This window comes from Branchiostoma lanceolatum, chromosome 10 (assembly GCF_035083965.1).
Source record: "Branchiostoma lanceolatum isolate klBraLanc5 chromosome 10, klBraLanc5.hap2, whole genome shotgun sequence".
Classification (NCBI taxonomy): Eukaryota; Metazoa; Chordata; class Leptocardii; order Amphioxiformes; family Branchiostomatidae; genus Branchiostoma; species Branchiostoma lanceolatum.
The window spans coordinates 10,928,638-10,949,034 of record NC_089731.1 but is presented as its reverse complement, the minus strand read 5'-3'; the positions used below and the strand labels follow the sequence as shown (position 1 = coordinate 10,949,034).

Sequence of the window (20,397 nt, the reverse complement as noted above, 5' to 3'; positions counted from 1 at the left end):
GAAAGTTTGTCATGCCTCAAGACAGGCCAAATATCTGACCGACCGAGGGCAAAGATATGAAAGATTTTGCTTTTATAGCTGTTACGTATTTAAAGAAGAGATGGCCTCGATATGCAACGTTGCTTTTTCTCAATCAACCTGGGAAATGAATGTTAATAAGATAAAAAAAGAAAAGTAAAGACACGAAAGAGTTTATTCTGACTTGCTTTCATTCACTGTCTGTGCCTATAACATGTCGTACGCGTGTTACAGTAACGTTACATGATACATTAGATAATGTAGTCGTCAAGTTGTCCATGTGAACATCAGAAAAACGATGAAACTCCATTTGTCGCAAGCGCTATCATTTCCCAATAGAATTAAAATGTATATATAGTTATCATTATTATGTCTTATTCTTCATTTATCATGTAAATGGACTCCGGGTAGAATAGTGTTTCTTTATGTGGCACTAATGGAGATTTATATACAGATTATATGTAACCTTATAGATATGTTTGTATAACAATGCAGAACGTCTGAAATACTCAAGTTGGTGATACCTCTATTGTAATATCAACTATTAGTTGATTCATGTGGTTCTGATTATGATATAACAACACTTATTCAAGATTAGGCAGTGTGTGGTCATATCCTGCAGATATGTAGAGTAAAGATAGTGAGATTAAGGCTAGCAAACACCACTGTCTACGGGTGACTTTACAGGTTTCCAGCAAAAAGTGTTAGACCAGCGCGCAGCATCATACCAAACTCCGTTGGTTGAAGGAAAAATAGTAGAAATTGGTCAATAGGTTGAATAGTTTGCCAGATGAGTTTGTCAGCCAAGTCCTCTGATTAAATAGTCTTCCTATTTTGGCCAATATCTACCTTCAGCCGGCAAAGAGGTTTGGTAGAGACTAAAGCCCCCCCGGCCTCTCATTGGACCCGCGGCACGCTGGCGGCGTCGCTGCGTCCTTAACTGAATTTGTGTTACCCTTGACTTTATAATGGGAATATCATTCAAAACGTACAAGTATGACCAAAAAGACAACAAAACACAAAAACTTGAAAATATTCGTTTTTTGGTCAATGAAATTCGTTGAGTGCTTTGTCAATTCGATCGGCCGCAGCGACGCCGCCGGCGTGCCTCAGGTCCAGTGAGAGGGGGGGGGGGCTTTAGCAGCATTCAGTACTGAGTAAATGCAGTGTTTTGCATCCCGGGGTAGCCGGCAGCTATGGCTCGAGGAGGGGAGTAGGACCTGGCTCGAGGGAAAAGGGTAGGGTTGTAGACGTGGCGGACACGACGTCCTGCGGGCGGTGCGTTGACGTTTGCCATCTCCATGGCTGCAGGGTCAGTAGGGGATGTGTCGTCAGAGGGCTTCAGCTCGGTGAAGTTGGCCTCGGTGTTTTTCCGACAGGCTACCGCACAGAAACAGAGGGCGCTCATCAGCAGAACCAGGGCAGCCAACCCGCCGATGATGTTGCCCAGAGGAACAGGTGGAATCGGAGCTGTTGCTTGATGGGAATACGAAAAATAATAAAATATATTAGCCGTTTTCAGATTTCATTTGCAATTTTCGGAGCTGCTTTACGATAAAGATATGATTCAAGACGCACACAGTTTAAAGTGTCATACTTATGGATGGTGGACCTTTGCTATTGATACATGTACAGCCGAATAGAAAGGCCAATCGACCTTTTCGTTTACCAATTTCTAAGGATGATAATGCTGATGATGGTGAGGGATGTGTAATCGTTCCATACATATTGTATGAGTTTTCAAACTAGGAGGGTGTGTTTCTGTAATGCATGTTTCACTAACTTGCGGACATGGTCTCATTTTTGGACCCAGTGGCGTTGTTGGGCACTGTGGCGTTGTTGGACACCGTGGCGTTGTTGGACACCGTGGCGTTGTTGGACACCGTGGCGTTGTTGGGGACTGTAGTGTTAGATGCTGAAAAGTAAATGTGACATGGTTCTTAGTTGCACAGAGAAAATGTAAATATTTTAGGACGACATCAGGGGCAGACAACCCATAGGCGTGTTACAGTTGACACCGTCGTCCAATAAAATTTCGGCTAAATACATGTGCGAGCTACGTTCACTGATAGTACATTTGTTTCATTCAATTTGGAGGGTTAGAAAAATAAACGCTTTTCATGTGGATCCCTGTCAAGTGTCCATTGTAAATTTTTGAAGTATGCAACGTGATAGTTGTAGTACTGGCTGTTTGCCAGACTACAGCAAAGTCGATGTACAAGATACATCAGAGGCTTTTGTTGATGTCTATTTTCATACATAAATTTTTGTCGTTACTGTGTCGTTAACAAGAGAGACTATTCATCAGATTTCTTTTGTCAATGTGACATTATAGATGTACTTTTCGTCTTACTGTATCTAAAAATCGTCTCCTCTGTATACGTATGTGTACATCTAATCAAGTTGATTCTTGACGAGAATGGAGTTTGCAAATTTAGCATTTGAGATGAAAGCTTGTTCATGTCTGACAGGATAAGACAGGAAAGTTTCGGCATCCTAGCGATTGTCGGACTTACACGCCTTTTAGACCTGAGTACTACGGTCGCCAATCAAGACCGCAATCTATGCCGCAAAGTAAAAAAAAAGTACCTTCGATCTATACCTTCGGCATACATTTAGCAATCTAGGCGGCAATCGAGGCCGCAAATTAAAAAAAGTACCTTCGATCGATCCCACCTGATATACAAAGCATTTGAGATGAAAGCTTGTTCATGTCTGACAGGATAAGACAGAAAGTTTCGGCATCCTAGCGATTGTCGGACTTACACGCCTTTAAGACCTGAGTACTACGGTCGCCAATCTAGACCGCAAAGTAAAAAAAAAGTACGTTCGATCTATACCTTCGGCATACATTTAGCAATCGAGGCGGCAAACGAGGCCGCAAAGTAAAAAAAAGTACCTTCGATCGATCCCACCTGATATACAAAGCATTTGAGATGAAAGAATGTCTGACAGGATAAGACAGGAAAGTTTCGGCATCCTAGCGATTGTCAGACTTACACGCCATTTAGAGTACAACGGTCGGCAATCTGACCGCAACCTATGCCGCAAAGTAAAATAAAAAGTACCTTCGATCTATACCTTCGGCATACATTTAGCAATCTATGCCGCAATCTATGCCGCAAAGTAAAAAAAGTACCTTCGATCGATCCCACCTGATATACAAAGCATTTGAAACAAGAGTTCCTCGACCTCATATCTCCATGAACAATTCTATCCATGCAAATGACTTACACATTTGCATAATATATGCTTGGTCATAAACACCTTTATCTAACTTACTCATGTTGCAATATTGAAAGTCCTATAATTTTCCAATTAGATGAATTATGGTGTTTTTGCATCGATTATGCAAATTAGGAATTTATTTGCATAATTGGTATCTGTTGATGCTCCACTTTCCATAAACTACATATGCAACATGTATTTGAGTCTGAAAATGAAAAACACTGCAAATATAGATTTTCCTCATTAGCTATGCAAATTAAGTCACAATTAGCATAACTTGCACTACATTTTGTATATCTGTCTAAGCTACCTGCATAATAAATATCATGTAGACAGTCCTATAATTTTCCAATTAGATGAATTATGGTGTTTTGCATTAATTATGCAAATTAGGAATTTATTAGCATAATTGTTATCTGTTGATGATCCACTTTCTGATAATGGAAAACACTGCAAATATAGATTTTCCTCATTAGCTATGCAAATTAAGTCCTAATTAACATAATTTGCACTTCATTGTGTACATCTCTGTCTAAGCTACCTGTATACTAAATATCATGGAAATCCGTCGTTCCTTTGTTCAGTTATTCGCCTTAGAAGATTTTCACAACAACGCCCCTGCAGTTCCAGAGGAAGCTGCTAGGGGGCTCAAACCTACACCACTTCTTTATTACGTCACAAGCTATCTGCCGCCAAAAAATCAAGACCACAGCACGTCCAGGTCAAAAGATACAAAAATTGCAGTTCTGCTGCAGTACCAAGGTCGCATACCAGGGGGCCGAAAATTGACCTTGAACTTCGGCTTCACAACACCTGCCCACATACCAAATATCATCGTCATCCATCAAGAGGTTCTTGAGTTATGCTGACTACAGTAGTGCGGAAACACAAACAGACAAATAGACAAACGAACAGACAAACAGACAAACAAAAAAAACACACACACAGACACACCCAAAACTATATCTCCATTTTTCATGGAGATAATGAAAGCTTGTTCATGTCTGACAGGATAAGACAGAAAGTTTCGTCATCCTAGCGATTGTCGGACTTACATGCCTTTCAGACCTGAGTACTACGGTCGCCAATCTAGACCGCAATCTATGTCGCAAAGTAAAAAAAAAAAAAAAGTACCGAGGCCGCAAAGTAAAAAAAAATGCCTTCGGCATACATGTAGCAATCGAGGCCGCAATCGAGGCCGCAAAGTAAAAAAAGTACCTTCGATCGATCCCACCTGATATTCAAAGCATTTGAGATGAAAGCTTGTTCATGTCTGACAGAATGACAGAAAGTTTCGTCATCCTAGCGATAGTCGACTTACACGCCTTTTAGACCTGAGTACTACGGTCGCCAATCTAGACCGCAATCTATGCCACAAAGTAAAAAATAAAGGACCTTCGGCGTACATTTAGCAATCGAGGCGGCTATCGAGGCCGCAAAGTAAAAAAAAGTACCTTCGGCATACATTTAGCAATCGAGGCGGCAATCGAGGCCGCAAAGTAAAAAAAAGTACCTTCGGCGTACATTTAGCAATCGAGGCGGCTATCGAGGTCGCAAAGTAAAAAAAAATACCTTCGGCCTACATTTAGTAATCGAGGCGGCAATCGAGGCCGCAAAGTAAAATAAAAGTACCTTCCGCATACATTTAGAAATCGAGGCGGCAATCGAGGCCGCAAAGTAAAAAAAAAGACCTTCGGCATACATTAAGCAATCGAGGCGGCAATCGAGGCCGCAAAGTAAAAAAAAATACCTTCGGCGTACATTTAGCAATCGAGGCGGCTATCGAGGTCGCAAAGTAAAAAAAAATACCTTCGGCCTACATTAAGTAATCGAGGCGGCAATCGAGGCCGCAAAGTAAACAAGAGCTTTTAAAAAAAGCTGGCGTTTCGGCTACGTTTATAAGTGTGAATTGTCTTTTCCCTTTACTTGAAGTAAAATCTGCCAGAGGAAGTCACTCAAGGGCTGTTCAGTCTATAAGAAAAATTGTCATTTTGGGAAATGAGTACTGTTTTAATAGAGAAAGGCAGATTGGGGAAAGCAATTTTGAAGTTACGTCACTTAACTTAAGTGCTTTTGAAAAAGCTGGTCTTGGCCTACAACTTGTGCTTATTGGTAAAATGTATAATAGGCTCATTATAAAAGCTATCAATGTAATTATGTACATGGCACGCAATAAAACATAGAATTTGAAAAAGCACCATTGAATCATCAGCACTATGGTAATTAAGTGAAATAGAAGTTCATAACAGCTAAGGTTCTATCTAAAATGACTACCAAATGTCAAACAAATCAACAGCTACCTCATCCGTATTATTCTGGTTTCCGCATTTACAACATTTCTTCCTTATTTTCCTGGGTAATTTTGCTAAAATTCATGAAAATTCCCATAGTTTTGTGCCGAGGGGCGCCACTTTCCACGTCCGTGTTGTCTGAATGAAGTCGATACTGAACAATGGAGCATTTGCTACTGTAACAAAGAATCGCTGTTTTGCAAACAACATCAAGAGCCTCTGTTTACATCGGGGATAGAAGTTTAGTGGCGAGTGTTTTGCAAGAATCATCTTACCGCGCATAGGAGCCGCTGCACGGTATTTTCCATTACAATGAACAGAAAAATTCGAATGCCGGGTTTGGAATCTATGAAGTCCTGTTCATAAGACAAAGGCCTTGTATATATTAAATGAATATTTAAAAATAACAAATATAAAATATTTCTTTATTTATTAATGAAAAAAATGATATTCATAAATATGATATTGATAGATTAATATAATATCAATATATATTTTTGATATTCAATATCTAAAAAGAAAAAAAAATTCATGCACGGACACGAACCCGGATCTTCTGGGTCCGAAGTGCTTCGCGTTGCCAGATCGGCCAAGCTGCGGAACGTACTTACCTACTTTGGACGTAATGCTATAACCTCACTATATGGTATCATTTATGCCGATTTTTGGTCGTTTTCTTGACGAAATCCTTTTTTTTCTTCTGCAATCTTGTGGAATAGATGTAATATGGTCATTTTTCAGGATATCAAAGTCCGAAACCACAATGCAATGATATTTCCGAACAGTTGTAGCAGTTACATGCGGTCGCCGTCCTGTGTCACATGCAAATCTAGCGTGCCTGCCTTTTCGTGCTCTCTTGCCATATAAGGCAACGGCTATACAAGGATTTGAGAACGTATTGCCATATAAGGTCTTATTGTGTGCGACACAGTGTTGAACCAAGCTTCCCTGGTCCTTGCTTGAAGGTAAAAGCCAGGACAATACGTTCCGGCGCGCATGCGCCGAAACGTAAAAAAAAGTACCTTCCGCATACATTTAGAAATCGAGGCGGCAATCGAGGCCGCAAAGTAAAAAAAAAGACCTTCGGCATACATTAAGCAATCGAGGCGGCAATCGAGGCCGCAAAGTAAAAAAAAATACCTTCGGCCTACATTTAGTAATCGATGCGGCAATCGAGGCCGCAAAGTAAAAAAAAGTACCTTCCGCATACATTTAGCAATCGAGGCGGCAATCGAGGCCGCAAAGTAAAAGGACCTTCAGCATACATTTAGCAATCGAGGCGGAAATCGAGGCCGCAAAGTAAAAAAAAATTACCTTCGGCCTACATTTAGTAATCGAGGCGGCAACCGAGGCCGCAAATTAAAAAAAAAAGTACCTTCGGCATACATTTAGCAATCGAGGCGGCAATCGTGGCCGCAAAGTAAAAAAAAGTACCTTCGGCATACATTTAGCAATCGAGGCGGCAATCGAGGCCGCAAAGTAAAAAAAAAGTACCTTCGGCATACATTTAGCAATCGAGGCGGCAATCGAGGCCGCAAAGTAAAAAAAAAATACCTTCGGCCTACATTTAGTAATCGAAGCGGCAATCGAGGCCGCAAAGTAAAAAAAGTACACGCTTCGGCATCCTAACGATTGTCGGACTTTCACGCCCTTAGACCTGAATATTACGGTCACCAATCTAGACCGCAATCTATGCCACAAAGTAAAAAAAAAAGGACCTTCAGCATACATTTAGCAATCGAGGCCGCAATCGAGGCCGCAAATTAGAAAAGTACCTTCGATCGATCCCACCTGATATACAAAGCATTTGAGATGAAAGCTTGTTCATGTCTGACAGGATAAGACAGGAAAGTTTCGGCATCCTAGCGATTGTGGGACTTACACTCCTTTTAGACCTGAGTACTACGGTCGCCAATCTAGACCGCAATCGAGGTCGCAAAGTAAAAAAAAAAGTACCTTCGATCTATACCTTCGGCATACATTTAGCAATCGAGGCCGCAATCGAGGCCGCAAATTAGAAAAGTAACTTCGATCGATCCCACCTGATATACAAAGCATTTGAGATGAAAGCTTGTTCATGTCTGACAGGATAAGACAGGAAAGTTTCGGCATCCTAGCGATTGTCGGACTTACACTCCTTTTAGACCTGAGTACTGCGGTCGCTAATCTAGACCGCAATCGAGGCCGCAAAGTAAAAAAAAAAAGTACCTTCGATCTATACCTTCGGCATACATTTAGCAATCGAGGCCGCAATCGAGGCCGCAAATTAGAAAAGTACCTTCGATCGATCCCACCTGATATACAAAGCATTTGAGATGAAAGCTTGTTCATGCCTGACAGGAAAGTTTCGGCATCCTAGCGATTGTCGGACTTACACGCCTTTTAGACCTGAGTACTACGGTCGCCAATCTAGACCGCAATCGAGGCCGCAAAGTAAAAAAAAAAAATACCTTCGATCTATACCTTCGGCATACATTTAGCAATCGAGGCCGCAATCGAGGCCGCAAATTAGAAAAGTAACTTCGATCGATCCCACCTGATATACAAAGCATTTGAGATGAAAGCTTGTTCATGTCTGACAGGATAAGACAGGGAAGTTTCGGCATCCTAGCGATTGTCGGATTTACACGCCTTTTAGACCTGAGTACTACGGTCGCCAATCTAGACCGCAATCGAGGCCGCAGAGTAAAAAAAAAAAATACCTTCGATCTATACCTTCGGCATACAGCATTTAGCAATCGAGGCCGCAATCGAGGCCGCAAATTAGAAAAGTACCTTCGATCGATCCCACCTGATATACAAAGCATTTGAGATGAAAGCTTGTTCATGTCTGACAGGATAAGACAGGAAAGTTTCGGCATCCTAGCGATTGTCGGACTTACAGGCCTTTTAGACCTGAGTACTACGGTCGCCAATCTAGACCGCAATCGAGGCCGCAGAGTAAAAAAAAAATACCTTCGATCTATACCTTCGGCATACATTTAGCAATCGAGGCCGCAATCGAGGCCGCAAATTAGAAAAGTACCTTCGATCGATCCCACCTGATATACAAAGCATTTGAGATGAAAGCTTGTTCATGCCTGACAGGAAAGTTTCGGCATCCTAGCGATTGTCGGACTTACACGCCTTTTAGACCTGAGTACTACGGTCGCCAATCTAGACCGCAATCGAGGCCGCAGAGTAAAAAAAAAATACCTTCGATCTATACCTTCGGCATACATTTAGCAATCGAGGCCGCAATCGAGGCCGCAAATTAGAAAAGTACCTTCGATCGATCCCACCTGTTACAAAGCATTTGAGATGAAAGCTTGTTCATGTCTGACAGGATAAGACCGCAAAGTAAAAAAAAGTACCTTCGATCTATACCTTCGGCATACATTTAGCAATCGAGGCCGCAATCGAGGCCGCAAATTTTGAAAGTACGTGATATACACAGCATTTGAGATAAAAGCTTGTTCATGTCTGACAGGATAAGAAAGTTTCGGCATCCTAGCGATTGTCGGACTTACACTCCTTTTAGACCTGAGTACTACGGTCGCTAGTCTAGACCGCAATTGAGGCCTCAAAGTAAAAAAAAAAGTACGTTCGATCTATACCTTCGGCATACATTTAGCAATCGAGGCCGCAATCGAGGCCGCAAATTAGAGAAGTACCTTCGATCGATCCCACCTGATATACAAAGCATTTGAGATGAAAGCTTGTTCATGTCTGACAGGATAAGACAGGAAAGTTTCGGCATCCTAGCGATTGTCGGACTTACACTCCTTTTAGACCTGAGTACTACGGTCGCCAATCTAGACCGCAATCGAGGCCGCAGAGTAAAAAAAAAAAAAATACCTTCGATCTATACCTTCGGCATACAGCATTTAGCAATCGAGGCCGCAATCGAGGCCGCAAATTAGAAAAGTACCTTCGATCGATCCCACCTGATATACAAAGCATTTGAGATGAAAGCTTGTTCATGTCTGACAGGATAAGACAGGAAAGTTTCGGCATCCTAGCGATTGTCGGACTTACACGCCTTTTAGACCTGAGTACTACGGTCGCCAATCTAGACCGCAATCGAGGCCGCAGAGTAAAAAAAAAATACCTTCGATCTATACCTTCGGCATACATTTAGCAATCGAGGCCTCAATCGAGGCCGCAAATTAGAAAAGTACCTTCGATCGATCCCACCTGATATACAAAGCATTTGAGATGAAAGCTTGTTCATGCCTGACAGGAAAGTTTCGGCATCCTAGCGATTGTCGGACTTACACGCCTTTTAGACCTGAGTACTACGGTCGCCAATCTAGACCGCAATCGAGGCCGCAGAGTAAAAAAAAAATACCTTCGATCTATACCTTCGGCATACATTTAGCAATCGAGGCCGCAATCGAGGCCGCAAATTAGAAAAGTACCTTCGATCGATCCCACCTGATATACAAAGCATTTGAGATGAAAGCTTGTTCATGTCTGACAGGATAAGAAAGTTTCGGCATCCTAGCGATTGTCGGACTTACACTCCTTTTAGACCTGAGTACTACGGTCGCCAATCTAGACCGCAATCGAGGTCGCAAAGTAAAAAAAAAAGTACCTTCGATCTATACCTTCGGCATACATTTAGCAATCGAGGCCGCAATCGAGGCCGCAAATAAGAAAAGTAACTTCGATCGATCCCACCTGATATACAAAGCATTTGAGATGAAAGCTTGTTCATGTCTGACAGGATAAGACAGGAAAGTTTCGGCATCCTAGCGATTGTCGTCGGACTTACACTCCTTTTAGACCTGAGTACTACGGTCGCCAATCTAGACCGCAATCGAGGCCGCAGAGTAAAAAAAAAAAAAACCTTCGATCTATACCTTCGGCATACAGCATTTAGCAATCGAGGCCGCAATCGAGGCCGCAAATTAGAAAAGTACCTTCGATCGATCCCACCTGATATACAAAGCATTTGAGATGAAAGCTTGTTCATGTCTGACAGGATAAGACAGGAAAGTTTCGGCATCCTAGCGATTGTCGGACTTACACGCCTTTTAGACCTGAGTACTACGGTCGCCAATCTAGACCGCAATCGAGGCCGCAAAGTAAAAAAAAAGTTCCTTCGGCATACATTTAACAATCGACAGGAAAGTTTCGGCATCCTAGCGATTGTCGGACTTACACGCCTTTTAGACCTGAGTACTACGGTCGCCAATCTAGACCGCAATCGAGGCCGCAAAGTAAAAAAAAAACCTTCGGCATACATTTAGCAATCGAGGCCGCAATCGAGGCCGCAAATTAGAAAAGTACGTGATATACAAAGCATTTGAGATGAAAGCTTGTTCATGTCTGACAGGATAAGACAGGAAAGTTTCGGCATCCTAGCGATTGTCGGACTTACACTCCTTTTAGACCTGAGTACTACGGTCGCCAATCTAGACCGCAATCGAGGCCGCAAAGTAAAAAAAAAGTTCCTTCGGCATACATTTAACAATCGAGGCCGCAATCGAGGCCGCAAATTAGAAAAGTACCTTCGATCGATCCCAAGTGATATACAAAGCATTTGAGATGAAAGGTTGTTCATGTCTGACAGGATAAGACAGGAAAGTTTCGGCATCCTAGCGATTGTCGGACTTACACTCCTTTTAGACCTGAGTACTACGGTCGCCAATTTAGACCGCAATCTATGCCGCAAAGTAAAAAAAAAAGTACCTTCGATCTATACCTTCGGCATACATTTAGCAATCGAGGCCGCAATCGAGGCCGCAAATTAGAAAAGTACCTTCGATATACAAAGCATTTGAGATGAAAGCTTGTTCATGTCTGACAGGATAAGACAGGAAAGTTTTGGCATCCTAGCGATTGTCGGACTTACACGCCTTTTAGACCTGAGTACTACGGTCGCCAATCTGCACCGCAATCTATGCCGCAAAGTAAAAAAAAAAGTACCTTCGGCATACATTTAGTAATCGAGGCCGCAAAGTAAAAAAAGTACCTTCGATCGATCCCGCCTGATATACAAACGGCTATTCCAAGATCAGGGTGCGCCAATAGCATCTTTCATCGTTATCGTCTTCTTAGGTTGCTTTTATCACATCCTGTTGGTATTTTTTAAATCTTATTATCCAAATACAATCATTTTCCACACAATCCCGTAGTTTGTTGGTAAATAAGTGTTCAAAACATTATGTTATGACCAATTTAATGCCCAAAACTAACCTAAAATATGCGTTATATCGGTGCACTTTAATAATGTAATTTTCAAAATCAGTATTTAACTATTTTGTGATGAAAAAATTAATCAAGAACTGAGTTTTATGATAAGACTAGTCTAATCTGATGTATTGTGAAAAAAAATAGATGATAATTGGACATTTTTTCTTTCCATGAGCACAATTTCAATATGTATTGAACGTTATGAAAAATGCTGTTTTTAACACATTATACTAAAAAATATCCTTGCAGTAAAAAATGGTGATGGAACTGGCCATTTTGCATGTTACTCAGTTGGTATAGTCATATGTAACATAAAGATGCGTTTTTGTCTTGCTTACACTTTGGGATACTATGGCAGATGGATTACAGTTGCCTGTAGTTGTTGTCCGAAAAAATGCGTAGTGTCCGTATACTGGTAAAAAAGGTTTATCAAAAGGAATATGAAAGTTATTGGTGCATGTGAACTATATATTCTGAAACATCTAATGTTGGTGGCCTTATTACCAAAGCCACTTTGTACTGTTGTATTAACATGACATAATGACCTAAATTGCCCAGCTGTAGTGTCCGTATACCACGTGTAGTGTCTGTATACCATATTTGATGTTAGTACCATACATGATTCCAATTTCATTTTTGTTGCATTTAAAAGGATTTTGTTCCAAATCTTATTTGTTATCCTACACAACAGTACAAATAGAGCCTGTCTTTCACGCAAGCTCAAAGTCTCGTCAGATTTGGTGACATTTTGCATGATGGACTTCCAAGATGGTGGATAAATGCCAAAGTTTTTTCTTGTTGTTGAAACTTTCCACCAAGTGATACCATCCGACTAAAGACAATATGAAGGACAAGAATATTCGTATAAAGCCCCTGTAATATTTGTTTGAGCTATGGCCGCTGCACATGCAGGGGAGAACCAAGGAGATGAGTGGGGTTTCATTTGATACTTCCTGGAGGGCACAAAGGCATCAATACCAGCCTGTATCCAGGATGAAACCTCTTCAGCACAATCTTCAGCCCGTTTAGCAAAGAATTCTTGCCAAGGAGCATCTCTAAGGAAGTCACGAAAACTGTCCCAGTCACCCTTATCATAGCTGTAAAGTGTTCTATGAAAAGGTGACTCTCGAGCATCTTTACAGTTCAAGGAAATGTCCGCTGACACAACAATATGGTCAGAGTTACCAATAGGTGGATGATGCGTCATTTTGCAAATGTCAGCATTTGACGTTAGAAATAAGTCGAGTAGGGACGGACGAGTGCCCGGATCCCTCTGGTCGGAGTATCGTGTGGAGAAATTTACGAGCGGTGTCAGAGAGTGTGATAGAGAGAAGTTGTATGTTTCGATGGATACCTGCAGCATTCGTACCCTTGGAGTACGTTAGCCAGTCTTTATGGTGGACATTGAAGTCACCAAATATGAATATGTTCGCTGAATTGTATGTGGAGAGGGCCTTGTCAATGGAATCAGATATGGCACGGAGAGCTGAGCAGTCCTGAGATGATGGCGAGCGGTATAGAAAGTAAAGAAAACTAGTGGAGTGAAGGAGCGATAATCTAAAGCACATAAATGGCTCCTTAGCATCTTCTTAATCCTTTTCCCTAGCAATAGGTAAAGTGTCGCGCACGAAAAGAGTCTTTGCGGAAGAGCGGAAGATAGCCTGGAATGATGAAGTCAGCAGAGCAGATTGAGGAATTGAGATTGGTTTCGCATAGTGCTAAAATATCAGGGGAGTTGAGTTGAAGAAATAGTTCAGTATCAGCCAAATTTGAACGAATTCCGCGAATATTGGTAAAAGAGAGACTTAGCGGCTTACTGGTAGGTGATTGCTTAGAACCTGGCTTGCTTTTACTCTGTTTGCGTCTACTAGTCATGTTAATAAATTAGGACCCCAAACATGCGCATTCACCGTTATCCTCATGATTACCCTTTGAAGCTGATGTGGGAGTGTCTAAATAACTGTGGCCTCGTGGATTCCCTGCCGGAGGCATTTATAGGGACACCTAATCATGCGCGTTTATGGCACTATAAATGCCAACGCCATTATACGACTGTTGAAAGAGCAGCCTCTCCAAGCGCTACCAAGGAGTTCGGGCTCCTATACTACCAGCCGGGAGAGTAGCAGCCAGTGAACTACAAAATCCGGTACCCTCAATTAAAATAGACACAAAACCACAGCATCAATTAGGCTCTCATAAGTGTACTGAGTGTATTTACATATGAGGAGTCAAATTATGTAATGGAAACCAGCGTTCAATGCCCTTGTCGGGAAATAAGGTTGATCAACCTCTAACGCGACCACTGACAAGGAAGGAGTCATGAAGCTGGGCGATGGAGAAATCCCCATCTATTCCTAAATCTGATACAGGTTGCACTGGGTTACATGATGGAATTTGGCCGACCTGACAATGCAGCGGGAAGGTGCCGCTTGAAATGCAAATCACCTCGTAGGCCGAAGCTGGAGTATACCGATAGATATGCAAATTATTACCCCAGGTTGGATGGGGAGAGAACGTGTAAAACAAGGCTGGGATTCAAGTGAAAAACAGCAAAATACTTAAAAAATAAAACCCGAATATTGGGCCCAAGGAGTCAACATTACACGATCCAGCATTTGGCTAGCATGATACTTGCATACAGCTTCTAAGAACAAACTTACCGAGGGTTCAGGGGAGACTGAGGATGCCCAGCTGGGTGTTGTGGAACGCGAGTACATAATAGATCAGTCTGGATTAAAGTACAATGTCATCCAGTCTAGTGGGCTAGTGAAACACATAGAGCCAAGGAACGGGAAAAAAAGACGAAGCTTGTAAAAGTTGAGAACCCTAGCACCCAACCATGATGAAACAAGCTGGTACCAATGTCGAAAAGACCTATGATGGACGCTTGGAAGGGGGAGGGCACTGAGCAGTGAATCGTAGCAGTCAAGATTCTGTGGATACGGGCGGTGGGGCCAAAAAAGAATACGGAATATCAAGTCATCCAGTTTGCAGGACCCAACGAGGAAGGATTCAAGCATCGAGTGGCAGCCAACAGTGAGGATTATGATGGATTTCACATCCTCAGTACGGACAGCTAAGATGGATGCGCCATCTTGTTCGCCTTCCCAGCATGATGAATGGGCATGTAGCCCTATGGGGAAGTGAACAAAAAGGTGTCATTATCTCAGGAATCAAAACATCAGACTGCAATAACTCAGCCTCAAATTTTGTTATGTTATGTCAACTGTTATCAGATTCATTCCTGACAAATTCTATACAGCTATACTCCAGAATACCCCCCCCCCCAATCAGAGCCCTTGGATAGGTCTTACAGACTTCAAACACCCAGTTGAAGACCATCCCACTATATCCGGGGGGTGCCAAAACCCACAAGGTAGAGAAAGACCATTTATTTTAGCTAATTCAGCAAATACAGAGTCTATCCTACCACAGCCACTCCTATACTGCCCAGATTTCACAAAAAATCCCACCAAAAAAGGACTTTCAATGGTTTAAACCATGATTTTTACTTGGTGTAGGCGCAGGCGCTAACTCTTTAGTCTCCCCTATTAGAAGAATTAAGGTCAGAATTGGCAGCTGTCAATCAAATCACACAATGCGGGGCAGGGTTGTGAGTTAGTATCCTGAGTATCAAAGACCTCTGACCAAAAACAGTCCCCTGGGAGTTGATAACCTAACAGGTGTCGAGGCAGCCCTCCTAAGCTAGGCTAGGAATGGCCAAGTTACCCATTATAGGTAGAAAATTGACAGAAACAAGTAAATAAAGTTAAAAATTGGTCACTCCAGTACAGGGGGGACTTTGTTCCGTATAGTAGGCACGTACAGGGGCCCTGGCAGGCCTTAAAGCAATACAAGTGTATAGAAACCATCACAAGGGGCAGCTATAAACAAGGCATAGATCATAGAAAAAGAGTTTGGCAAGGTCAAAACACAATATTCACCTGATCCCCAAATCATGTAGATCTATCATACCATAATATATAACATTTTAAAATCAATATTAAGTAAATGTCTTGAACACAGCCTAGAACTAGACCATTCCAAGATTCAGGTCATTTGGCCTTCATATGATTATATAGGATCCAGAAATGTATAGTACAATTTCTAAAAACAGGCCTTCTAGTATTGCTGATATTCTGTAGTGTCCGTATACCTTAGAGTTCATTAGTTATTATTGGCTTACATCACAGCTCCTTAGCAGCACAGTTACTTGTAACAAGGTTTTCCTAAAACTTTTGGATAAACTTTTGTGACAAACAGAAGATATTGATAGGATGCAATTCATTAATTGATTCATAAATGTAATAACACTCATATTTTGTTACATTCTTCAACTTGCCATTTTATTGGCCAAACGTTCAAGATAAGTACATATTGTTTAGGACACTAATTGAACCCAAAATAGTTCTTAAAATCAAGGTAGTACAATAGGGCAATACATTGTTTATAGTTATGCTGCAAGTTGATGATTCAATCTTTGAAGGATGCAAGATATGTTATTGAACGTACTTGGGCTGTAGTGTCCGTATACTGCCAAAATTTGAAGTGAACATGCAAGTTTAAAAGTGCATAACTCGAGAACCGCTTGTCGTTATCCAAAAATTTAAAAAGTTCCTTGTTTGGGATGACTTGTAGTACAATACTCTGTACTGACAGTGGAAAATATGAAACTTGAAATTTGGGCCCAAGTGCACCACCCTGGCGCACCCTGATCTTGGAATAGCCGATTGCAGTACGTCTGTCCTATTCTTCACTCTCTGCCGAAATCCTACTAGTAACTGCAAGTGCCAGATCTGTAATGTACCATCCGAAAAGCTTTCTTTTCCCTCTTTCAATTAATACATCATGTTCATTGCATCATTGAAGGAATTCGATCCGTTAGGGCACGATTTGTAGTCTGAAAAAGTTCTTTGGCAATTTTCTTTGAATAGACAAAGTGGTTGAACTGCCTGTGTATGTCGCGGCAGCCATGTTAACTGCATTACAGCGCCCCTCCCTCTTGAGGCCTGATAGGAAAAGGAGGATTATACATGTACTACTCAGTTCACGTTGATGCGGTATAAGGTTTCCCCCGATACCAATATCCAATAGCCTGGGTGCCATCCTATTTCAACCGGGGCTCCTATACTCGCTACCCTAAAAATATATTTTTTTATGGTAGCGAGTGTAGAAGCCCCGGTAGAAATAGGATGGCAGCCAGGCTTAGGTCCAAACGGTGAGCAGTACACTTGACACTACATAGAAGTGAGATCAGGTTTACGTCCATCTTGCAGAGTTCTTTGTCAGCCATTTTGCCAATTATCTTGTAAGGTCCCTCTCCCCTTGAATGTTTTTCCAATAGGACCCCGTTTGGCACATACTCTTCTAGGGTTCTTGTCCAGACATCCTCAGCTACGCTGACTAATGTATCTAAGACAAGCTTTTATAGTTTGCTGAGTGCATAAAGCTAGGTCGTATTAGTTTGACCTTATCCTGGCAACACCGATGTGAATCGTGACTGTAGAAAAGGTACTAGTAACTCACGCGTTTGTCCAGTCGTTCCCATTATTAGGAACATCATAGTCAGCAGTCCAGTCCACATTCTGTCGTCTGCTGTCCTCTTGGCTTCTAACCCCAAGTCTTGCTGCTGTTAATCTTGTATTTGGTTGCGTAGAAAAAAACTAATGTTTCCAGCCAGCCAAGCGCACAGTCGTCTCTAAATCGGTATCTGCTGAAAGGTCATGATACCAGTCTTACCACTGTCACACTGTCGTTGTGCCTGCAGTAGCCCGCGGGGATTTTACCCTCTATCATCACAAGTTCATTCACCCCGTAATCTGTCTATTGTCAGTGTGCGAATCTGCAAACCTTTGTCCGCATAAACACAGACATGCTATATACACTTGATATTTTTTTAACGTCGCAGTAGTGCTTTCATTAATTCCGGCTTCGTCAGTAGCTCTCAAACGAGCAAAATAGTTTGGTCAACAAGCAGAAGTTAGAATAACAGACGTTATCATCTCTAATTGTTGTGCCGTAGGGCATCACGACATCCGTCTGAAGAAAGCTAGCCTGCATGGCAGACTCTTCGGATGGTGTTTCAATATTGAGGATAACTTGCGGTGCACGTGCGGCCATACTCGTCGTAGGCCGTCGTACGATTTTCATGTCGCATATTTTTAAAGGAGACTGTGACAGAAAACCGCCGACAAGGGTTTACGGCAACTTTTAATTAGTAAGACAGCTGAATTTAGTACGACACGTGAACGGCTATGCCAAGAATGCCCCGTTTGCGATCATACGACGATCGTATACGACAAACGCGACCGGGTCCTTACTGATTGTAACCGTGTTTTTTAAAAGAACATTTGATCGGTACAGTTACAACATGGAAACAGTACCGGAAGCTGCAGAGATGGTAATATCAAGACGCCCATAGGGGAACCTGATTTAGAGGCTAGAGGAAGCAAATTATAGAATAAGCCGTGTGCAGCGAATTCGGCACATTGCCCTCCCCCTACCTAAAAAGAACGTCGGTCTGCTCTAGTTCAGTTGCCAGCAACTTGGCTGTGCAGGAGAAACCCCTCACTAAGATTTGTCTGTTATTGTGGAAGACGCCAATTCCGAATTACAGATTTACAAAAAGATATCTAATAAACAAACAGACAGTTTTGAAAATCCAAATCAATGTTGACAAAAACGTAGTTGTACACATGTGTCGACGACGACAATTACAGACAATGTATAGTTACTATGTACAGTGCAGAGCAGTACTTATTATGTAAACGGTATATAATGAAAATTGTATTCCGAGAGAGCACATGCGGTGGCTAGTATTGTTAAATACATGTATAAGATTCCAGAAAAGTCACAGCAATCCTAGGACACACCAATGAATTCAGATACAATGTACAAAACAACCATTAAAACCATAACAAGTTATATACTGGATATTGTGATGATTGATATGAGTATAGATGATAAAATAAAATTGCTAACTGACAATGACACCTAAATAATTAAACAATCTTCACCGTGAAAACGTATTGTAATTATATATGATTCTTAAACACATCCGTTCTCCAAATCACTTGCCACCACCGTAAAGTTAAAGTTCAGTGAAAATGTTAATTTTCCTTACATCGTAAAATTTTGCTACCGTGAAGATAAAGTGAATTACAGTACAGTAGTCTCTACCAGACCCCATGATACAAGAACGTGGTCCAATAGACTGAATAATGTGCCGGAAGAGCAATAGAGTACATTTTTTTCAGCAACTCATGGAGTCTGGTGAGGACTAGCTGAAGGTTTGACATACAGTAGATGGAACTGAGGGTGAAGCCCTTTAGTCTGTTGATGAGGCATGTGAAGATGACTGTCGGGGTGAAGGCGGTGATGACATGGTGGTGCCGTCTTCATAAGATGGAGGAGGTCCATATGCAGGCGAACCGAGGCTGAACACACGCTGGGTTACTCAGGAGGAATCTGCTTGTAGTGGTTGTGTAGGAGGAGATATTTCCGAGCTGGTGGCATCTTCGTAAGCTGGGGGAGGGGGGAAGTCTGGGGGAGGGGAGGAGGGGGAAGGAGTGTTTAGGAGAGGGGCCGAGGAAGGAGGGAAAGTGGGAGGATATGCAGGGGAATATACAGCAGCACTGGGTGGATACGCCACGGTGGGCAAGGCTTGTGGGTTGTCAGTAGGGGAGTACTGGGAATTAAATGCGGGCTGATGCTCAGGAGTATAAGCGCTGTTATGCACTTCTGTAGGACTCATACCGATGTTCTGGGATGTCGTATAAATCGGTTCGAGTTCAGTGTATCGGCGGATTCGTTTGAAGTTACAACAACACAAACAAATACAAGAAATGCCGAACAACACGCCTATAGCGCCATAGATGCCAACGATAGGGATGACATTGTGACCTGTGAAAAGAAACCTTGTAACTTATGTGACATATTACAAAGGCAAGTTTGCAACAACTCTTTATAACAATAGTCATTATGGATATATAGATATGTGAAAATCAGAAAATCAAGCTGCATCGACGGAAAACTTTCTTCAACTTCTGTCAAAAGAAATAAAGAAATTGCACGCATTCTTCGAATTACATAATTCACTAAAAAACAGTGCTTGGGCATGTGACCTTGGCCTTTTGGGTTCTTTGGCAATTTTCGTTAGATAGACAGAGTTGTTGAACTGCCTGTGTGTGTCGCGACAGCCATGTTAACTGCATTACAGCGCCCCTCCCCCTTTAGGTAGAAGTATTAAGTGATATTCGAGTTCACCATTAGGTGTTGAAGAATGTACTTGATAACGGTGAAATCCCTGGTAGCTAAATGTATATGCCAACCGATTTGAAAGTTACGTTGGTTCAAAACAAATGGTCTATCCACCGTGTCGTGGAAATAGTATAGTAAAGAATTCCTAGGTAAAATCAGCCTACTGACCTTAAGCTAACCAAACACAGAGAGCAGAATAACCTACCTGTGGCAGATGCACCCGGGACCGTAAGTAGTGATACCACAAGAAGTCCGTGCGCCCACATTCGGCTTTCTGGAGGTTTCTTTGACTCTAACCTCGATCAACAGATTGTTCCCGTCGGGCTTGTCTGTGTCGCAGTAGCGTAATCAAAGACAGAGCGCGATAGAACGACGTAAAATAGATTCACTCACATCGACTTATGCACGTAAAAGAGGCGCT

General features: G+C 42.0%; 1 protein-coding gene across 2 annotated transcripts; it reads right to left on the bottom strand.

Moving 5' to 3' along the window:
* Window positions 1-62: 62 nt before the first annotated feature.
* LOC136443156 (uncharacterized) lies at window positions 63-17,508 on the bottom strand. Of its 2 annotated transcripts, none has more exons than XM_066440250.1 (3): window positions 17,244-17,508; window positions 1,802-1,933; window positions 63-1,488 (listed from the first exon to the last, which is right to left on the bottom strand). In XM_066440250.1, the coding sequence occupies exons 1-3, from the start codon at window positions 17,299-17,301 to the stop codon at window positions 1,166-1,168; spliced, it is 513 nt and encodes a 170-aa protein (XP_066296347.1). In that variant the 5' UTR covers window positions 17,302-17,508; the 3' UTR covers window positions 63-1,165. The 2 variants fall into 2 exon arrangements, with proteins under 2 accessions (XP_066296347.1, XP_066296346.1); XM_066440249.1 differs by having other exon boundaries at window positions 63-1,494; window positions 17,244-17,507.
* Window positions 17,509-20,397: the final 2,889 nt, after the last annotated feature.

What these genes read in the sequence shown, in the direction of transcription:
- LOC136443156 (XM_066440249.1), bottom strand. Translation starts at nt 17,301, where the DNA reads ATGTGGACTGGACTGCTGACTATGATGTTCCTAATAATGGGAACGACT. An exon ending in GGGAACGACTGGACAAACGC is followed by an intron (nt 1,934 to 17,243) that starts GTGAGTTACTAG and finishes TTTACTTTTCAG; the next exon opens with CATCTAACACTACAGTCCCC. An exon ending in AAATGAGACCATGTCCGCAA is followed by an intron (nt 1,495 to 1,801) that starts GTTAGTGAAACA and finishes ATTCCCATCAAG; the next exon opens with CAACAGCTCCGATTCCACCT.